The following is a 16,794-nucleotide window of genomic DNA, read 5'->3' on the forward strand; positions in this document are numbered from 1 at the left end:
CAGCTATTGTCTTTCTGGGTTTGATGGAGGTGGTCAGTTGGTCCTTCTACAGGATGTAAGAGAGCCACTCTGCCTTTTACATGATGGCTCTGGTGAAATTCCCTTTGCTTGGCACTTGTATTCTCCCTTATGGTTTGGTGGACATGAGGTCTGTGTGTCCTTCTTGGCTGAATACTTAGAGAAGGAGAAGGACATGAGTTAACAGTTGTGTCTTGCCTTTTCAAGGAAGGATTGTTGGATGTGGAGAAATCAGAGTGTGAGGATGAACTAACAGGCACTGAGATCAGCTGCTTACGGCTCAAGGGTCAGATGATCTACTTGCCTGAAGCAGACAGCATACTTTTTCTATGTTCACCAAGGTAATCATTCCTAGATTCATTATAATGGCTGTAAGTACCCATCTTTTTCTAACAAAGGAATTCAGTAACATTGTTTTTCTGTTCTACAAAGCATAATTTGATTTTACAACTTGTTATACATCTCTCTGTGACAAGGATAACTTCATTTAACATCTGTACTAAACTCGGAAGAAATCTGGATTCTGTTTTATCTGTCACATCTTAATTTGCAGAGTACTTGTGCCATCAGACCATGGGATGTCTAATCTGAAGTTAGCTAAGTCTGTAGCTTTTTACCTCCCAAAGAGGCAGCATGTAGAAAAGCAATTCTGCAAAGCATCTGATATGCTGGCATAAATACATGAGTGTATTTGGTGCCCAGAAATTACTTTTATAATTATTTCTGTATTTAAGCTATTTTATATTTAAGTATTTAAATATTAAAATAATTCACCATTTTACACTATTCATACTACATTATTAGGTTAAAATTTATGTAAATTGTCTTATTCATGATAAACACCAGAGGGAAGTAAACCGTAGATTGGTATTTTCTCAGTCTGACAAAGCATTTTACTAACTCTGTGTGGGAATTCAGAATAAGTAACATATATCCAAATTTACTTTAGAACAGTAGAAATAGACAACTATAAAATTGTTATGTTATATTTTGTGTATTTATAACTTTGTTTAACCAAAATATGTACATATTATATAGTAATACTCAAGAAAGCATGTTTTGGTAGACTATTGATTAAAAATTTAATTTAAGGAGTTCTTGTGGCTTAGCAGGTTAAAAATATGACACAGTGTCTGCAAGGATACAGGTTCAATTCCTGGCCTCGCTCAGTAGGTTAAGGATGTGGTGTTGCCATAAAGCTGCAGCATGCAGATGTGGCTCTGATTTGACCCCTAGCCTGGGAACTTCCTATGCCACAGGCGTGGCCATAAAAAGAATAAAATAAAATAAAATAAGTCTAAATGATCACTTTTTATTTCAAGAGATTGTTTTAAAATTTCTAAAAAATCTAATGAATTTTGGAATAATGCCCTTGATAATAATTAGCATGGTATTAAGGACTACATAAGACTAATGATGATATTTTTCCCTGAGAATATATATTATGAAAATAAAAGAGACAAAGATAGGGAATAAAAACATTTTTATTAATAGCATACTGATCTAACTATATCTTCATCTGCTGTCAATAAGTGTTTTTTCCTTCTGCCTCTTTTCAAGGTGAGCATCCTTAGAATGACAGCTTCTCAATAGGAATAATTCCTATTCATGGAGAGAAAGGTTTCTTCGGAAGCATAAACGGGAAATTTGGAGTCTATTTGCTAATTACCGTATGCAGAAATATGGTTACATAGTGACACACTCACAGATTGTCATATAGGAACCTGCTCATGTGTATAGAAAAATCAGTACTCACATTAAATAAGAAATCGACCAAAGAAGTTTTACTTATAAAATGAATAACTCCGAAATGGAAGTTTAAATTTAGGAAAAAGTTAATGTCTCATTAAAGTAATAATACATTTTTAGGACAATGAGACATAATTTAAGTTTCCTCACACAATATAAGCATTTTAACTTTAAGCTTATAATCATTTTTTTCTCTGCTCATTGGTAGGTCTTGTAAACCATAAACCATTTGATGGATGATCCAGGATCTTTCCTAAGGGATGTACATCAGTAGTAAAATCTGATCATTTTATTTTTCCCTATGGGCATGCTAATTTTTGCTCTGGTTTATGAACATTTCTGCTGAGTATGTATTGCAGCAAGACATTTTATTTTATTTTATTATTTTTTTTTTGTCTTTTGTCTTTTTTTTTTTGTTGTTGTTGTTGTTGCTATTTCTTGGGCTGCTCCCACGGCATGTGGAGGTTCCCAGGCTAGGGGTTGAATCGGAGCTGTAGCCACCGGCCTACGCCAGAACCACAGCAACGCGGGATCCGAGCCGCGTCTGCAACCTACACCACAGCTCACGGCAACGCCGGATCGTTAACCCACTGAGCAAGGGCAGGGACCGAACCCGCAACCTCATGGTTCCTAGTCGGATTCGTTAATCACTGCGCCACGACGGGAACTCCAAGACATTTTATTAATCTAAAATTTTTCAGTAAAGTCATTATGTCATTTAGGGAAATTGTTACTATGAATGACCAGAAGTAATTGCTTAGGTTTTAAGAATTCAAACCAATAATATAAACTTAAGACACTTTAACCAAAGAATAAATTTAAGGTCCTTCTGTATTGGCTGATCTCTATAATGTGAAAAAAAAGAGAATAAATTTAAAAAAAATAGTCAACTTTTTACTTACCAGATCACCACTGAGTCAATAAATATTATGCTGTTCTAAAAATGACTTATGTTGTTCTAAAAATAATCTGTTACAAAGACACATAAAATTCATCAAGAACAAGTAATGTTTCAAATAAATGAGAAAAATTAGTTAAAGAAAATAAGAGTAGAAGAAATTAGAGCCAGGAGTGCATGTTAGAATGTCATGAGTACGTAAAATTCATGTTGAAGATGGGTCATAAATCTGGTTGTAAACTTTTAATCATTGTGTATGAAAGAGAAAACGAGTTACAAGAATCATAGAATCCATAAGGCAGCAATGAACTTATTTCTCAAAAGAAACACTATTATCTCTGTTAAAAAGAGTAAATATCTGGAGTTTTCACTGTGGTCAGTGGGTTAAGAACCAGACATAGTGTGCCTGAGGATGTGGGTTCACTCTCTGGTCTCTTTCAGTGGGTTAAGGACCTAGCATTGCCGCAAGCTGTGGGGTAGGTTGCAGATGTGGCTCAGATCCGGTGTGGCTGTGGCTGTGGCTGTGGCTGTGGCTGGCAGCTATAGCTCAGATTCAACCCCTAGCCCAGGAATGTCCATATGCTGCAGGAGCAGCTATTAAAAAAAAAAAATAAGAAAAACAGAAAAGAGTAAAATACAGCATTTTCTTCATTTCTTTATAATGATGAAAAACTGTGGCAATAATAAGCAACAGCCTTGTGTTAAAACCTGAGCAAGTTTCTTGGGCAGCTTTTCACATTATCTTTCAGTTTAGGCTTATGCTTCAAAACATGCAATTTGGCAAAATTTCAAGTTCACTGGTCTTTGATAGATTCTTAAATATCGACAATGAAATAATACCCCTCTTGCATTTTTTTTTTTTCATCTTTTTGCCATTTCTTGGGCTGCTCCCACGGCATATGGAAGTTCCCCGGCTAGGGGGCGAAGCGGAGCTATAAACGCTGGCCAACGCCACAGCCACAGCAATGCTGGATCTGAGCCACGTCTGCAACCTACACCATGCCTCATGGCAACGCCGGATCCTTAACCCACTGAGCAAGGCCAGGGATCGTACCTGCAACCTCATGGTTCCCAGTCAGATTCGTTAACCACTGAGCCACGATGGGAACTCCAATACCCCTCTTGCTTTTCTCTGAATTTTCTTCTCTCTAGCCTGCCTATTTGAATGGCAGGAGATGGCACGATTAGACTGCTTGGAAGGAACCAGGGTCAGTGTTGCCATGGGGACACATGGGGACTGACTTTCTTCATCCTCCCTCTAACAGTGTGATGAACCTGGATGATCTGACGAGGCGAGGGCTGTATCTGAGTGACATCCCTTTGCATGATGCCACCCGTGATCTCGTTCTTCTGGGTGAACAGTTCAGAGAGGAGTACAAACTGACCCAAGAACTGGAAATCCTTACAGACAGGCTGCAGCTCACATTAAGAGCCCTGGAAGATGAAAAGAAAAAGACAGACACGTAAGAATGTTACCTTGTGGTTAAAGAGGGGCACAGCTGTCATGCATGGTAGATAGTGACCCTACTGTACCTAGGATTGACAATCAGACTTTACTGAGTCCAAGCTCATACTTCTTTTTTTTTTTTTTTAATTTTCCCACTGTACAGCAAGGGGGTCAGGTTATCCTTACATTTATACATTACAATTACATTTTTTCCCCCACCCTTTCTTCTGTTGCAACATGAGTATCTAGACAAAGTTCTCAATGCTATTCAGCAGGATCTCCTTGTAAATCTATTCTAAGTTGTGTCTGATAACCCCAAGCTCCCGATCCCTCCCACTCCCTTCCCCTCCCATCATACTTCTTACTGCACAACATGCCATTAAATTGAGAGACAGGTGTTGGGGCAAGGAATAGCAACTTTATTCAGAAAGCCAGCAGACTGAGAAATGGTGGACTCCTGTCCTAAAAAACTATCCTGCCCAAGTTAGAGTTCAAGATTTTTATACTAAAAGGGAAGGGAGCAAAGTCAGACATTTCCTGGTTCTCGTCAGCCTCCAGAAGGGGTGTGTGAATTTCTTCCTTCCTGCAGTTGTTCATGGATCAGAATGTTTCCTATGAGCTAAACAAAGGTATTTAGTTTAATGCTTATCACCTGGGAGGCAGAGTTCCCGGAGGTGGGCCATTATGTGTAATTTAAGCTTATAGGCAGCATCTCTTTAGTGCTTAACTTGTGATGGAATACAGAGGTTCTTCCCTATTACCAAGACTGCAAGGCATGGGACCCATCATAGGCCTGGAGTAGGAGATAAACTTTATCTTCCACATCATTTAAATACATGTACACAGAAATAAATCAGTCTTAATAGTAATAAGGATATATCTCCTAATTTTATAAACCAAGTTGAAAGAATATGCATACACCAAAGCATGCCTCTGAAAACCATTAGAATGATTCAAGTGCATATTTAAAATCCAACTATCATAGATCCCACCATGGCACAGTGGGTTAAGAATCTGACTGCAGTGGCTTAGGTCATGGAGATTCGGGTTCAATCCTCATCCTGGCTCAGTGGGTTAAAAGGATCCAGGATCCAGCTATAGGGTTGCAGCTGCAGCTTGGATTCAGTCTCTGGGCCAGGAACTTCCATATGTCTTGGGTGTTGCCATAAAAAAAATACAACCACCCATTCATTCATTTCTTCACACAAGAGGTATGTACTGAGCATCTTCTATGTGCCGAGGCTGCCCATGTGCTGCAGGTGACACTGAACTTAGAAATGTCCATTAAATTTTAAATTTTAAACAATTGTTCTTGGACTCCAAATTTATTTTAGGGTTTGGCAGATAGGGTTCTGACAGACTGTGGTGTCATCTGTAATGACAACAACTACAACTGTCATGGCATAATGTACAAAAGTATCAAAATATAAAATAATTACTTTTTTATGCATAGTGGATTAAATTATGAAATGGGCAAGTAACATTTAAGATACCATTTTCTTTTCAAGTAATTCGTTTAAACAAATACACTTCATATTAATTGGCTTGGATCGAGTATATTAGGTAAAAGCACGAAATCACTGACTTTCATAAGGTAATTTTACACATGGTCTTATGTGTTCATTTTTAACCCTTGTATAATGGTGTTATTGAAGGTGGGGTCTGGCTTCTCACTGCTCTAAAGCCAATAAAGGTACATGGTTGGTGGAAAGGAGTTTGCTTTATTTTGGATGCCAGCAACTGAAGGGGAGGGCAGGCTCCCATCCAAAAGCTGACTCCCCACAGTGACAACCAGTGGGCAAGAACTTTCTTAGATGGAGGGAGGGGCTACATGCAGAAACAGCACAGTCAGCTCTGACAGTTCTCTTGAAATTGGTCATACCTTTTTCTTTTTTTGTCTTTTTAGGGCCGCACTCATGGCATATGGAAGTTCCCAGACTAGCAGTCAAATCGGAGATGTAGCTGCTGGCATAAACCACAGCCACAGCAACATGGGATCCAAGCTGTGTCTGTGACCTACACCACAACTCATGGCAACGCCAGATCCTTAACCCACTGAGCAAGGCCAGGGATCGAACCTGCATCCTCATGGATACTAGTTGTGTTCGTTAACTGCTGAGCCATGACAGGAACTCCGAAATGGGTCATGCCTTGGTCTGACCAGCGTCGTCTTGATTGTTTTAAATACAGTTCATCTTCAGTTCTTGGGTCAGTTTGTTTCCATTTCTTTGCGGCCAGTTCTTGGAATTGTGGCAGCTTATGACATGGCAATAGTCTGGTTGTCATGTAGTTCATTTCTTCTACCTGGTGTGGGTTTCAATTTTTATAAGACAGCTCACAATACATGGCTCAGAATATTATCTAGAGCCCTCGAGGGAGGTACTAAAGGTCCTTGACTTTGTTTAGTGACTAGACTATTATTGTATAGTCTCATTGGACTATTTTCCTTTGCTCCTATATCTTTTCACTTCTCTGATTTAAACTTATTCTTTGACTAAAGTTTTTCTACAGACAAAAGTCAGGCAGAGGATATGGCAGGAGAAGGACCATAGGGTCCTGCTTGGTTTCAATAGTAATCTCTCTCGTTGGAGAACTGAACGGATCTTCCTTCCTGTAAGAAATATTTCATGCTAACACCATGGTATTGGTAACAACATCACTTCCTATACCATCTTGCATCTGTTGTGTGTTGTTGCCCATAGATGGATGTTGCACCCTCACATAAATACATCAGTTAACTATTTATTGACAGCATAGATGGATGGAAAAATGCATTTTTTTATTTTTTAAAGTTTTATTGACGTATAGTTGATTTACAAAGTTCTGACAATTTCTGCTGTATAGCAGAGTTATTCAGTTATACACAAACACACATCCATTCTCTTTCAGATTCTTTTCCCACATAGGTTATCTCAGAATACTGGATAGAGTTCCCTGTGCTACACAGCAGGTCCCTGTCAGCCAATCATTCCATATACCTCAGGGTGCATTTGCCAATCCCAAACCCCCAGTCTATCCCTCCCTACTACCTGTACCCTATGGTAACCATAAGTTCTCAAAGTCTGTAAGTCTGTTTCTGTTCTTCCCTTTTTAGATATCACATATAAGTGATATCATATGGTGTTTGTCTTTCACTAACTTCGCTGAGTATCATAATTTCTAGATCCATGCATGTTGCTGCAAATGGCATTATTTCATTCTTCTTTGTGGCTGAGTAATATTCCATTGTATATATATACCACTTCTTCTTTATCCATTCCTCTGTCAATGGACATTTACATTGTTTCCATGTCTTGGCTATTGTAAAGAGAGATGCAGTGAATGTTGGGATGCATGTATCTTTTTGAATTATAGGCTTCTCCAGATAGATGCCTAGGAATGGGATTGCTGGAACTTATGGTAGTTCTATTTTTAGTTTTTTGAGGAACCGCCATACTGTTTTCTGTAATAATTGAACCAATTTACCTTCCCACCAACAGTGTAAGAGGGTTCCATTTTCTCTGCCTTTAAATGTTTGTCTTTATCCATAGCTTCTTCCTCACTTGACCTGCATATGTATAATGAAACTGAAAGCTATAGTTTCTCTGAGACCCCTTTCCTCATGGCCCTAAACTGAATACCTTATTCTTTCCAGGTATTTTGTGAATTTCTGAAAATATATGGGATGGGGCAGGCAATTCACATTCCTCCTACTGTTCAAAAAATAACTCAAAATATATATTTTATTAGTATTTGGTACAATTTCCTCCATGAAAAATAACATATTTTATAGAGCTTGTAAGATAGTACTTAGGACTAAGGCTCAAAGTCATATGAATTTGTAAGTTGGAGTTACTCAGTAGCCTGCTTCAGGTGTTAAATTAGAAAACCATCCAGGTTTCATTTTTGTTGATAGTTGGTCTTCAAGGTGGTTGTGTTATAAACATTGACTATTGATTTTTTGAAGTGAAAGGTTCTAAGGTTTTGAATTCAAATGGAGCTTTAAAATATTTTACGAAATGTTCTCTGAAAGTGAAAAATGAATGAAGAATGGTGAAATTCCATGAAAGTTAGGAAAATGAGTCTTCAGCTCCATTGTGCACCTTCAGCTTAGCAGTGGACACCATCTGACCTAGGGAAGAAAGGCTCACAGGTGTTATTTGTTCTTCTGGGTCATCATGACCAGGAGACCATCAGGTCTCCTATGTTCCATTCCCCTGCTTCTCTCTCAAGCTTTCATCCCCTGCTGCATGCTTGCCACTCTTCTCTGTCCCCTCCGGCCATCCCCTGGTGTCATCAGAGTGGTTTTAGTGTTGTCAATGGAAACAAACTCTTTTCTTGCCTAGACCATATTTCACTTGCTTTATCAGTTTCTTCCACGAAGGAGTGAGGCAGGAATGAGACAGGGAAATCTGCTTCTTTTTTTCTTTCTCTGTTTTCTTTCTCTCGCTCTCTCTGTTTTTTTTTTTTTTTTTTTTGGTTTTTTTTTTTTTTTGAGCATAGTTGATGTACAAAGTTGTGTTAGTTTTGGGTGTACAGCAAAGTGATTCAGATATATATATATATATATATATATATATATATATATATATAGAGAGAGAGAGAGAGAGAGAGAGAGAGAGAGAGAGAGGTCTATTCTGTCTAAAACCTCATCCTTCATAGATTATCACAAGGTGTTAAGTATGGTGCATGCTATACAGCAGGTTCTTGCTGGGGAAATCTGCTTCTGTTCACGTTAGATGACAAACATTGAAGTGGATGACTTGGCCCAGAGAGGTGTCATGTCCTTGGTTTTGTGGTATTCATACAGTGCTAAATGCTGGAATGACAACTTTCATCCTATGAATGTCACAGTAGGAGGGTCGAAATATAAGACTACAGGAGTTCCCATTGTAGCTCAGCAGGTTAAGAACCCAACATAATGTCTGTAAGGATGCAGTTTCAATCCCTGTCCTCGCTCCATGGGTTAAGGATCCATCATGGCCATGAGCTGCGACGTAGGTTGCAGATGTGGCTGGGATCTAGCATTACTATGGCTGTGGTATAGGCAGCAGCTGTAGCTCCAATTCAACCCCTAGCCTGGGAACTTCCATATGCTGCAGGTATGGCTGTAAAAAGAAAAAAAAAATACAGAACTGCAGGTGACAGCCTTGACTTGCTGTTGTCAGTCCTCTGTTTAGTCTATTTGTTTGTTTGGCTTATTTATTTATTTTTTTTAATGTCGATGGCTGCTGACTGATCAGGGTAGTGGTTGCTGAAGGCAGAGTAGTTGTGGAAATTTCTTAAAGTAAGACTGCCATGAAGGAGTTATCATAGCTCAGCAATAACAAACCTGAGTAGTATCCATGAGAACGCGAGTTGGAGCCCTGGCCTCGCTCAGTGGGTTAAGGATTTGGCTTTTCAGTGAGCTATGGCATAGGCCTCATTGCTGTGGCTGTGGTGTAGGCTGGCTGCTACAGCTCTGATTTGACCCCTAGCCGGGGAAATTCCATATGCCATGTGTGGCCCTAAAAAGACAAAAAAAAAAAAAAATTGACTTAGGGACATTTTATGTGATTAGGACAAATTATTTATATTTTCTGGACTTTACTTATGAATATGGCTGGTAATGGGTCTCCTACCCAAACCCAGGCCCTTATAGGGCTAATGGCACTGGAGTTCCATAGAGTGGGTGGTGGGAGCAGTAAGGCTCTTCTCAGCATCTCACTGTGGCTCTGTCCTCCCCCTACTGGACAGGTTGCTGTATTCGGTCCTTCCTCCATCTGTTGCTAATGAGCTGAGGCACAAGCGTCCAGTGCCTGCGAAGAGATATGACAATGTGACCATCCTCTTCAGTGGTATTGTGGGCTTCAACACCTTCTGTAGCAAGCATGCCTCTGGGGAAGGGGCCATGAAGATTGTCAACCTTCTCAATGACCTCTACACCAGATTTGACACGCTGACAGATTCCCGGAAAAACCCATTTGTTTATAAGGCAAGTCCAGATCCCATCCTCACGCCATGCTTTCATTATTCTGCATTTTCAGACCCCATCTTCCAGAGGCCCTGTAGTCACTGTTCCCTGACTGTCACCCTGAAGCCCTGGTACTATCAGCTCTCATGCCGTCATTATTTACCGTTTTCTCAAATAATTACCTCTTGTTCTAAAACATTCTCTTCCGTGTAACCCAAATGAATAGAGCAGATAATTCTCTAGTGAAAATATTCAGCAGCTTCTTTTTCACTAACAGGAATAAATCCATGCAGGTGGTTTACACACAGAATATAATCAGAGCATTTGTTTCTGTGCTATGCAAGAGACATTCTTACTGAAATGTAGAAAGGATTTGCTCAGTGAAGGAGTCATAGAGCATGAGAAGGGCGCTGGGCACTCAGATCTACTTTTCAAAAACATCAACTTGAAGATAAACATTAATAAGGCATCTCTGCACTTTGTTTCAATTAAAAACAAATATTGGAGAAATGATGTCAGTGAAATATTGCTTCATAAAGGCAAGAATGGGAGCTCAACCACCCCCAGACATCTGGAGTAATATAAGTTCCACAAGGACCATTTATGTTATAGTCATTTTCTGAGGTACAATGTAACACTTGGTGAGCACATCATAAAAATAAATGGTTAATGACCAGGATAAATCACTGAACTTCAGGCAGTGGCTCTTTAGTCCATCAGACCATCACTATTTTAGGAGGAAATTGGGTAATAAATTGTCCTACTGGATTATAAGGGTATTTGAGTTGAGAAAATAGAACTTACTAGAGGAAAAATAATGTGTCTGTACCTGCCTGTCAGCAAAGACATCATGTACCAGGTGTGTACATTTTGAATAATGACAAGGTTTGTGCTTGTTGGAGTTTAATGCATTAGCATTTTGAGAGAATTCAGGGGAGGAAAATTTAATATTACCAATAGCATTGAAAAAGTATTTTTTGTATAAGTGCAGCAAATGAAGCAGTCATGTTTGTACTAACCAATGAATGTTTAAATGTATGTGCTTGATTAGGTGGAAACCGTTGGTGATAAGTACATGACAGTGAGTGGTTTACCAGAACCATGCATCCACCACGCAAGATCCATTTGCCATCTGGCCTTGGACATGATGGAGATTGCTGGCCAAGTTCAAGTAGATGGTGAATCGGTTCAGGTTAGTAAATAAAACAAATATTACAGTGATGGTGTAGACCAACTGATTTATATTCCTGACCAGCTGATTATTGATTAGAACATCATGACAACAAAGACTAATACATGTTTTTTAACTGATGTCTAGTTGATTTACAATGTTGTCTTAGTTTCTGGTGTATAGAACAGCAATTAAGATGTATCTATATCTATCTATCTATATATATATAATATTTTTCCATATTTTTCATTATGCTTTATTATAGGCTACTCAGTATATTTCCCTGTGCTATACCATAGGACCTTGTTATTTATGTTTTATATATGACTTTGTATATGTTAATCCTAAATTCATAATTTATTCCTCCTCCACTCATTTCCCCTTTGGTAACCATATATTTATTTTCTATGTGAGTCTGTTTATGTATTGGAAATAAATTCATTTGTGTCATACTTTAGATTGCACAGATAAGTGATAACCATGTGACATTTATCTTTCTCTCTCTCTCTTTTTTTTTATCTTTTTATGTATTTTCTAGGGCCACACCCGCAGCATATGGAGGTTCCCAGGCTAGAGGTCTAATCAGAGCTGTAGCCACTGGCCTATGCCAGAGCCACAGCAACACAGGATCCGAGCCACATGTGCAACCTACACCACAGTTCATGGCAATGCCGGATCCTTAACCCACTGAGCGGGGCCAGGGATCGGACCCACAACCTCATGGTTCCTAGTCGGATTTGTTAACCACTGAGCCATGACAGGAACTCCTATCTTTCTCTTTTTGACTTAGTATAATAATCTCTCTGTCCATTCATGTTCTGCAAATGGCATTACTTCATTCCTTTTTATGGCTGTATAGCATTCCATTGTATATGTATTGTATATACACCACATCTTGTTTATTCATCTGTTGATGGACATTTAGGTTATTTCCAAGTCTTGGCTATTTTAAATAGTGCTGCTATGAACATAGGGGTGTGTTTATCTCTTTGAAATAAGAGTTTTCTCCAGATATAGGCCCAGGAGTTGGATTGCTGGATCATATGGTGGTTCTATTTTTAGTTTTTGAGGAACCTCTATACTGCTTTCCAAAGTGGCTACACCAGTTTACATTCCCATCAACAGTAAAGGAGGGCTTCTTTTTCTCCACATCTCTCCAGCATTTATTATTTGCAGACTTTTTAATGATGATCATTCTGACCAGTGTGAGGTGGTACCTCATTGTGGTTTTGATTTGTGTTTCTCCAATAATTGTTGATGTTGAACATCTTTTCATGTGCCTGTTCATCATCTGAATGAACAAAGACTAATGTTTTACTGAACCCATTGTATTCCATTCTTCCATAAACATGGGAAAACTGTCCACCTATTTGAAGTAACGTACTTTATTCCACAGACTGAAAGTCATGAGGATGAGATAAAACCTCCTGTCCCTTCTGCTTGATTTTTAAAAATCTCTGTCCTGTGTCTCCTGAAGTTACCAGATTCACATCTTTGAAAGCCTCAAACTTGAAGAAAAGAATGTTTCTCTTGAAAGACAGATTTTGTGAGGGCTTTTGATTTTGCTTGTAAAAACTTGGAGTTCTAGAGAATTCTATGGTTTTCATATGATGACTTTCTATTATTCTGTAATATAAAATAAGCAAAAATTAGTATTACTGCATTTGTGAAACAGAGCTTTGATTTCTGCAGATAACAATAGGGATTCACACTGGGGAGGTAGTTACTGGCGTCATAGGACAGAGGATGCCTCGGTATTGTCTTTTCGGAAATACTGTCAACCTCACAAGCAGAACAGAAACCACTGGAGAAAAAGGAAAAATAAATGTGTCTGAATATACATACAGGTAAGAGAACATGCCTTTGTATTTACTGATTTGAAAAATGTCTCTTTGCATACAGTTTAACTCTCCAGATGATTTTATTACCTTTGAGAGTTATCACCTCTGCTCTTAGGGTTATTTACTTTTTTATTTGAGAAGATTGCATCATTATTTCCATGATTCTATACCATTTTAAGAATTTCTTGTATGGTTATTGTTACTAAAAATTTGAGGTACCTTTAGATAACTTATTACATGTCCTTCCTGTCTCAATTTATAACGTTGGTGTGTGTCACTTCCTCTGTTCAGCCATACTCCACACTTCTCTCTCTGTCCTTTGTCTTTTAGGTGTCTTATGACATCTGAAAATTCAGACCCACAATTCCACTTGGAGCACAGAGGCCCAGTGTCCATGAAGGGCAAAAAAGAGCCAATGCAAGTTTGGTTTCTGTCCAGAAAAAATACAGGAACAGAGGTATGACTAATAGGAGTATAATTCCTTTTTAAAGACAGAGTATATTGGGAGCTAAATCATAATCACTGACAAATATGTTTCATTTGCAAAGAATTCTTACATGAATTCTTAAGTAAAGCAGCAGAAATACTGATCCATTAATGAGTCAGTTAGAACAATACAAACTTCTTGAGAGATACTTTATGGTTGCCGGCTCCTGTCTGTAATGAAATTAAAAACAAAAGCATTAGATGGAGAAGACCTGGTTTATGTTCTTCCTCTGTAATCTGGCTCAAACACAGAAGGTGAGCAGGCTGGGCAGGTCCACCCTGGCCTCTTCACCAGTGCCTTCAGCTGTACTCAGGTCACCAGCAGGGCTGAGCCAGGACTGCATTCAGGGGAGGTTGCTTAACCATAAACTTCCAGATCTTTCTAAGGGCCAAGCTGTCATGTTTGAGGATCTTTGGACCTCCTAGCCTCTCATGTGTTTTTCCTAGAAAGGAGAGTGGTTTGTACTTTACCGGAATCTCAATGATCCAGCAAGACCCCACAGGCTAGAGGGGACCTCAGAATACTGGAGTCCTGTGACCATGACACTGGGTGGCTCATGACACTAAGGTCCTGCCTCACCTTGTCCCCACCCCCAGGTGGTTGCATCAGTAACAAGTTTGATAGTCTGTTCCCCATTGATGCATCGGCTCTTTCCAGGGTGAGACTCCTTGACTTTGTCTCTTTTCCTGAATATACACATTCCCAAAAAATGCTTTTAGAGTAGAAGTCCTGAAAGGAATGGAATGCTGCATTTGGAAATATTTATCTTTATCTTCTTTTCACTGTTTTTACTTTAAATAATTTACTTCTGGGCTGGCATGCCTATTGATGTTATCCTGATAAGTTAAACTCTACCTCAAGTGTTTCTCATTTTTAGTTGGGCGGTTCTGTTTTATCCAGAGTGACAATGGGAATGACTTAGAAAAACTGTAGAAATGAACACAGATACCACTTTTATTTAAAAAAAATAAGGGAAGAATATATTTGGGGGACAATTAGCAACTCTATGATTACTGAAAATTAACCCCTATTTCTTCCACTTTTTCAAGGAAACACAGCAGGATGATAACTGAATCTCGGACTGTGGGGTGAAGAGGATGGAAAGGAGGTCCTGTTACCCCCTAACACATGTCAAGCCTAGGAGTGGTTATTTCCTTGGTCCTTTTTAATTTTCCCAAGCCTTTCTCCTAAGTACCCTTTTCCTTATTCATTATTCAACGTTAGCTCTGCTTTTGATCAAGGTTTAGCATATTATCTGAAGTTTGGCTTTGTGGATGATGTGAGCTTCCTGTGTCTTAAAATCTGCTACAAGCATCGCCCAACATGGTGATTTGCAAGTAGTAGGCACCCAATAAATATTTGTTGAGTTTTATGAAATGACACTGAACAGTATTTGGCCATGTGTACACATACTGTGGTTTTCCCAAATCTATCTATTGCTCTCTCTATATTAATGACTGTAACATATAAAAGAGTTTTATCATGTTGGTGGATAGCATTATAGAAATCATTTTCTAAAGGAGTGAATTCAGAATTTTCGAAAAAAAAATGCAGTTTATTTTTAGACTCTCCAAATAAGAATATGCTACAGTAGGCTAAGAAAATAGTGACTCTTTTGAATTATGCTCATTTTCCTCCAGAAATAGAGAATATGCTTTTCTGTTATTAAGCCATTCGGTCACTCAGTCAAATCCTGTGGCAATTCTAATACCTCTAAAGTGCTATCTTTTGCATTATAGCCCTTGTATTACAAATTTCATTAACCACATGCAGCTATTAGAGAAAGCGGCACTGTTTCATAATGAGCTATTACATTAGCTTGGGATAACTTTTAGGGGCTAAACTACATCCAAAGATAAAGCTGGAAGCTCTTGGTAGTTAGAGCCCCTCCTGGCCTTTTATTCCCAGAAATAAGCTCCTTTTTCGTAGCTTACAAGAACGTGATTATATACAGGGCATCAGGTTCAGAGAAGTCACTTTAATTTTGACATAGAATGCATTCCTGTTGGAATCATTGGCTTGTTATTCTTAAATATCTGATAATTTATTAATATCTATCTTTCTAAAATAGAGTACTTTTGTGTAAAGATGTTTGTCTTTAAATTTAGTATTTCCTATCAGCACATCAATATATGTATAAATGTTCCATGTTCATGTGTAAGAGAACCCGCAATAAATTATTTTTTCCACTTGTCTCTAGACAGTTTTTAATTCAATAAAAATGAGATTAATGTTCTTAGTGGTCATTTCATTAGTGCCCTTATTGTCCATGTATCTTGTAGTTTTACCTGTTATAAACTTTCATTATTGATTCCCTGTTGTTCTTGATAAAGTCGAATGGTTCCTCTTCAGCAATCATATTCTCAGGGGTTATTTTTCTTTAATACCAACAAAGTGACAGACAGCAGCAAGACTGGCCCTGGAGGGGGTGAGGCCACAAATAAACATGAAGTGATGTCACCTCTTCTTTTAGGGGTGAAAGTGTACACATAACCAAAATATTGGTTATGCATAGTGGTAAAACATACCCAAGGCACAGAAATAATACTTAGAGAATGAGAAACAAGAGGTTGGAAGTGGTGCGGGAAGGAAGGGGCAGGAGGACCAACTGGATTTTATGATGGTAAATCTAATTAATGAAGCAGAAGCAGGGACCTGTATCCCTTCCAGAAGCCTACCCTCCTGTTCGACCCTCATGTGCAGAACCAATAAAATAGAACCAAATGTTATGAAAAAGTATGAGTTTATCAGTTTGAACTGAAGATCTAGGTATAGGTTTTTAAACCTTTACAGGAGAATAGCAGTTTATATACACACATGAATATGTGTCAGAACCAATTCATTATTTCATTTTATTTATTTGAGTCTCTGATTCACCAAATGACTTATTCTGCCTCTTTGTTATTGAAGAGTAAGCTGTTGCAATTGATAATAAGATATATATCTATATATAGGTATTTGGTCTTACTCCCCATCCCCGTTTCTGGCTTGGAGCTCCTAAAATTCTAGGAGTTTCCTAGGTGATCAAACTGAGGAAGGTGTGTTTCGTTAATAAGGTGACCTTGGGGAAGCTTAAGGTGTGGGTGGGGGTGGGATGCTGGTTGCCTGGAGACCCCCACCAGGAGATTAGAGGATTGGAACCTGAAAGCCCACCCTAACCTCCATTTCCCAGGAGGAGAGGCGGCCTGGAGGTTAAATCCTTGCCAATAGCCCATGTTTTAATCAACCAGACCTGTGTGATAAGGCCTCCA

General features: G+C 38.7%; 1 protein-coding gene across 6 annotated transcripts in view; it reads left to right on the forward strand.

Annotated features, from left to right (window-relative positions):
- GUCY1B3 (guanylate cyclase 1, soluble, beta 3) overlaps positions 1-15,778 on the forward strand; it is a 60,327-nt gene extending 44,549 nt beyond the window's left edge. For 5 of the 6 annotated variants that reach the window (XM_021100491.1, XM_021100494.1, XM_021100495.1 and 2 more), the window contains 7 exons: positions 226-359; positions 3,931-4,128; positions 9,828-10,065; positions 11,096-11,236; positions 12,908-13,062; positions 13,387-13,513; positions 14,593-15,778. In XM_021100491.1, the coding sequence (XP_020956150.1) occupies positions 226-359; positions 3,931-4,128; positions 9,828-10,065; positions 11,096-11,236; positions 12,908-13,062; positions 13,387-13,513; positions 14,593-14,616 (1,017 nt within the window). In that variant the 3' untranslated portion in view covers positions 14,617-15,778. 6 annotated transcript variants of the gene reach the window in all.

The sequence above is a fragment of the Sus scrofa genome, chromosome 8 (assembly GCF_000003025.6).
Source record: "Sus scrofa isolate TJ Tabasco breed Duroc chromosome 8, Sscrofa11.1, whole genome shotgun sequence".
In the NCBI taxonomy this organism is placed as follows: domain Eukaryota; kingdom Metazoa; phylum Chordata; class Mammalia; order Artiodactyla; family Suidae; genus Sus; species Sus scrofa.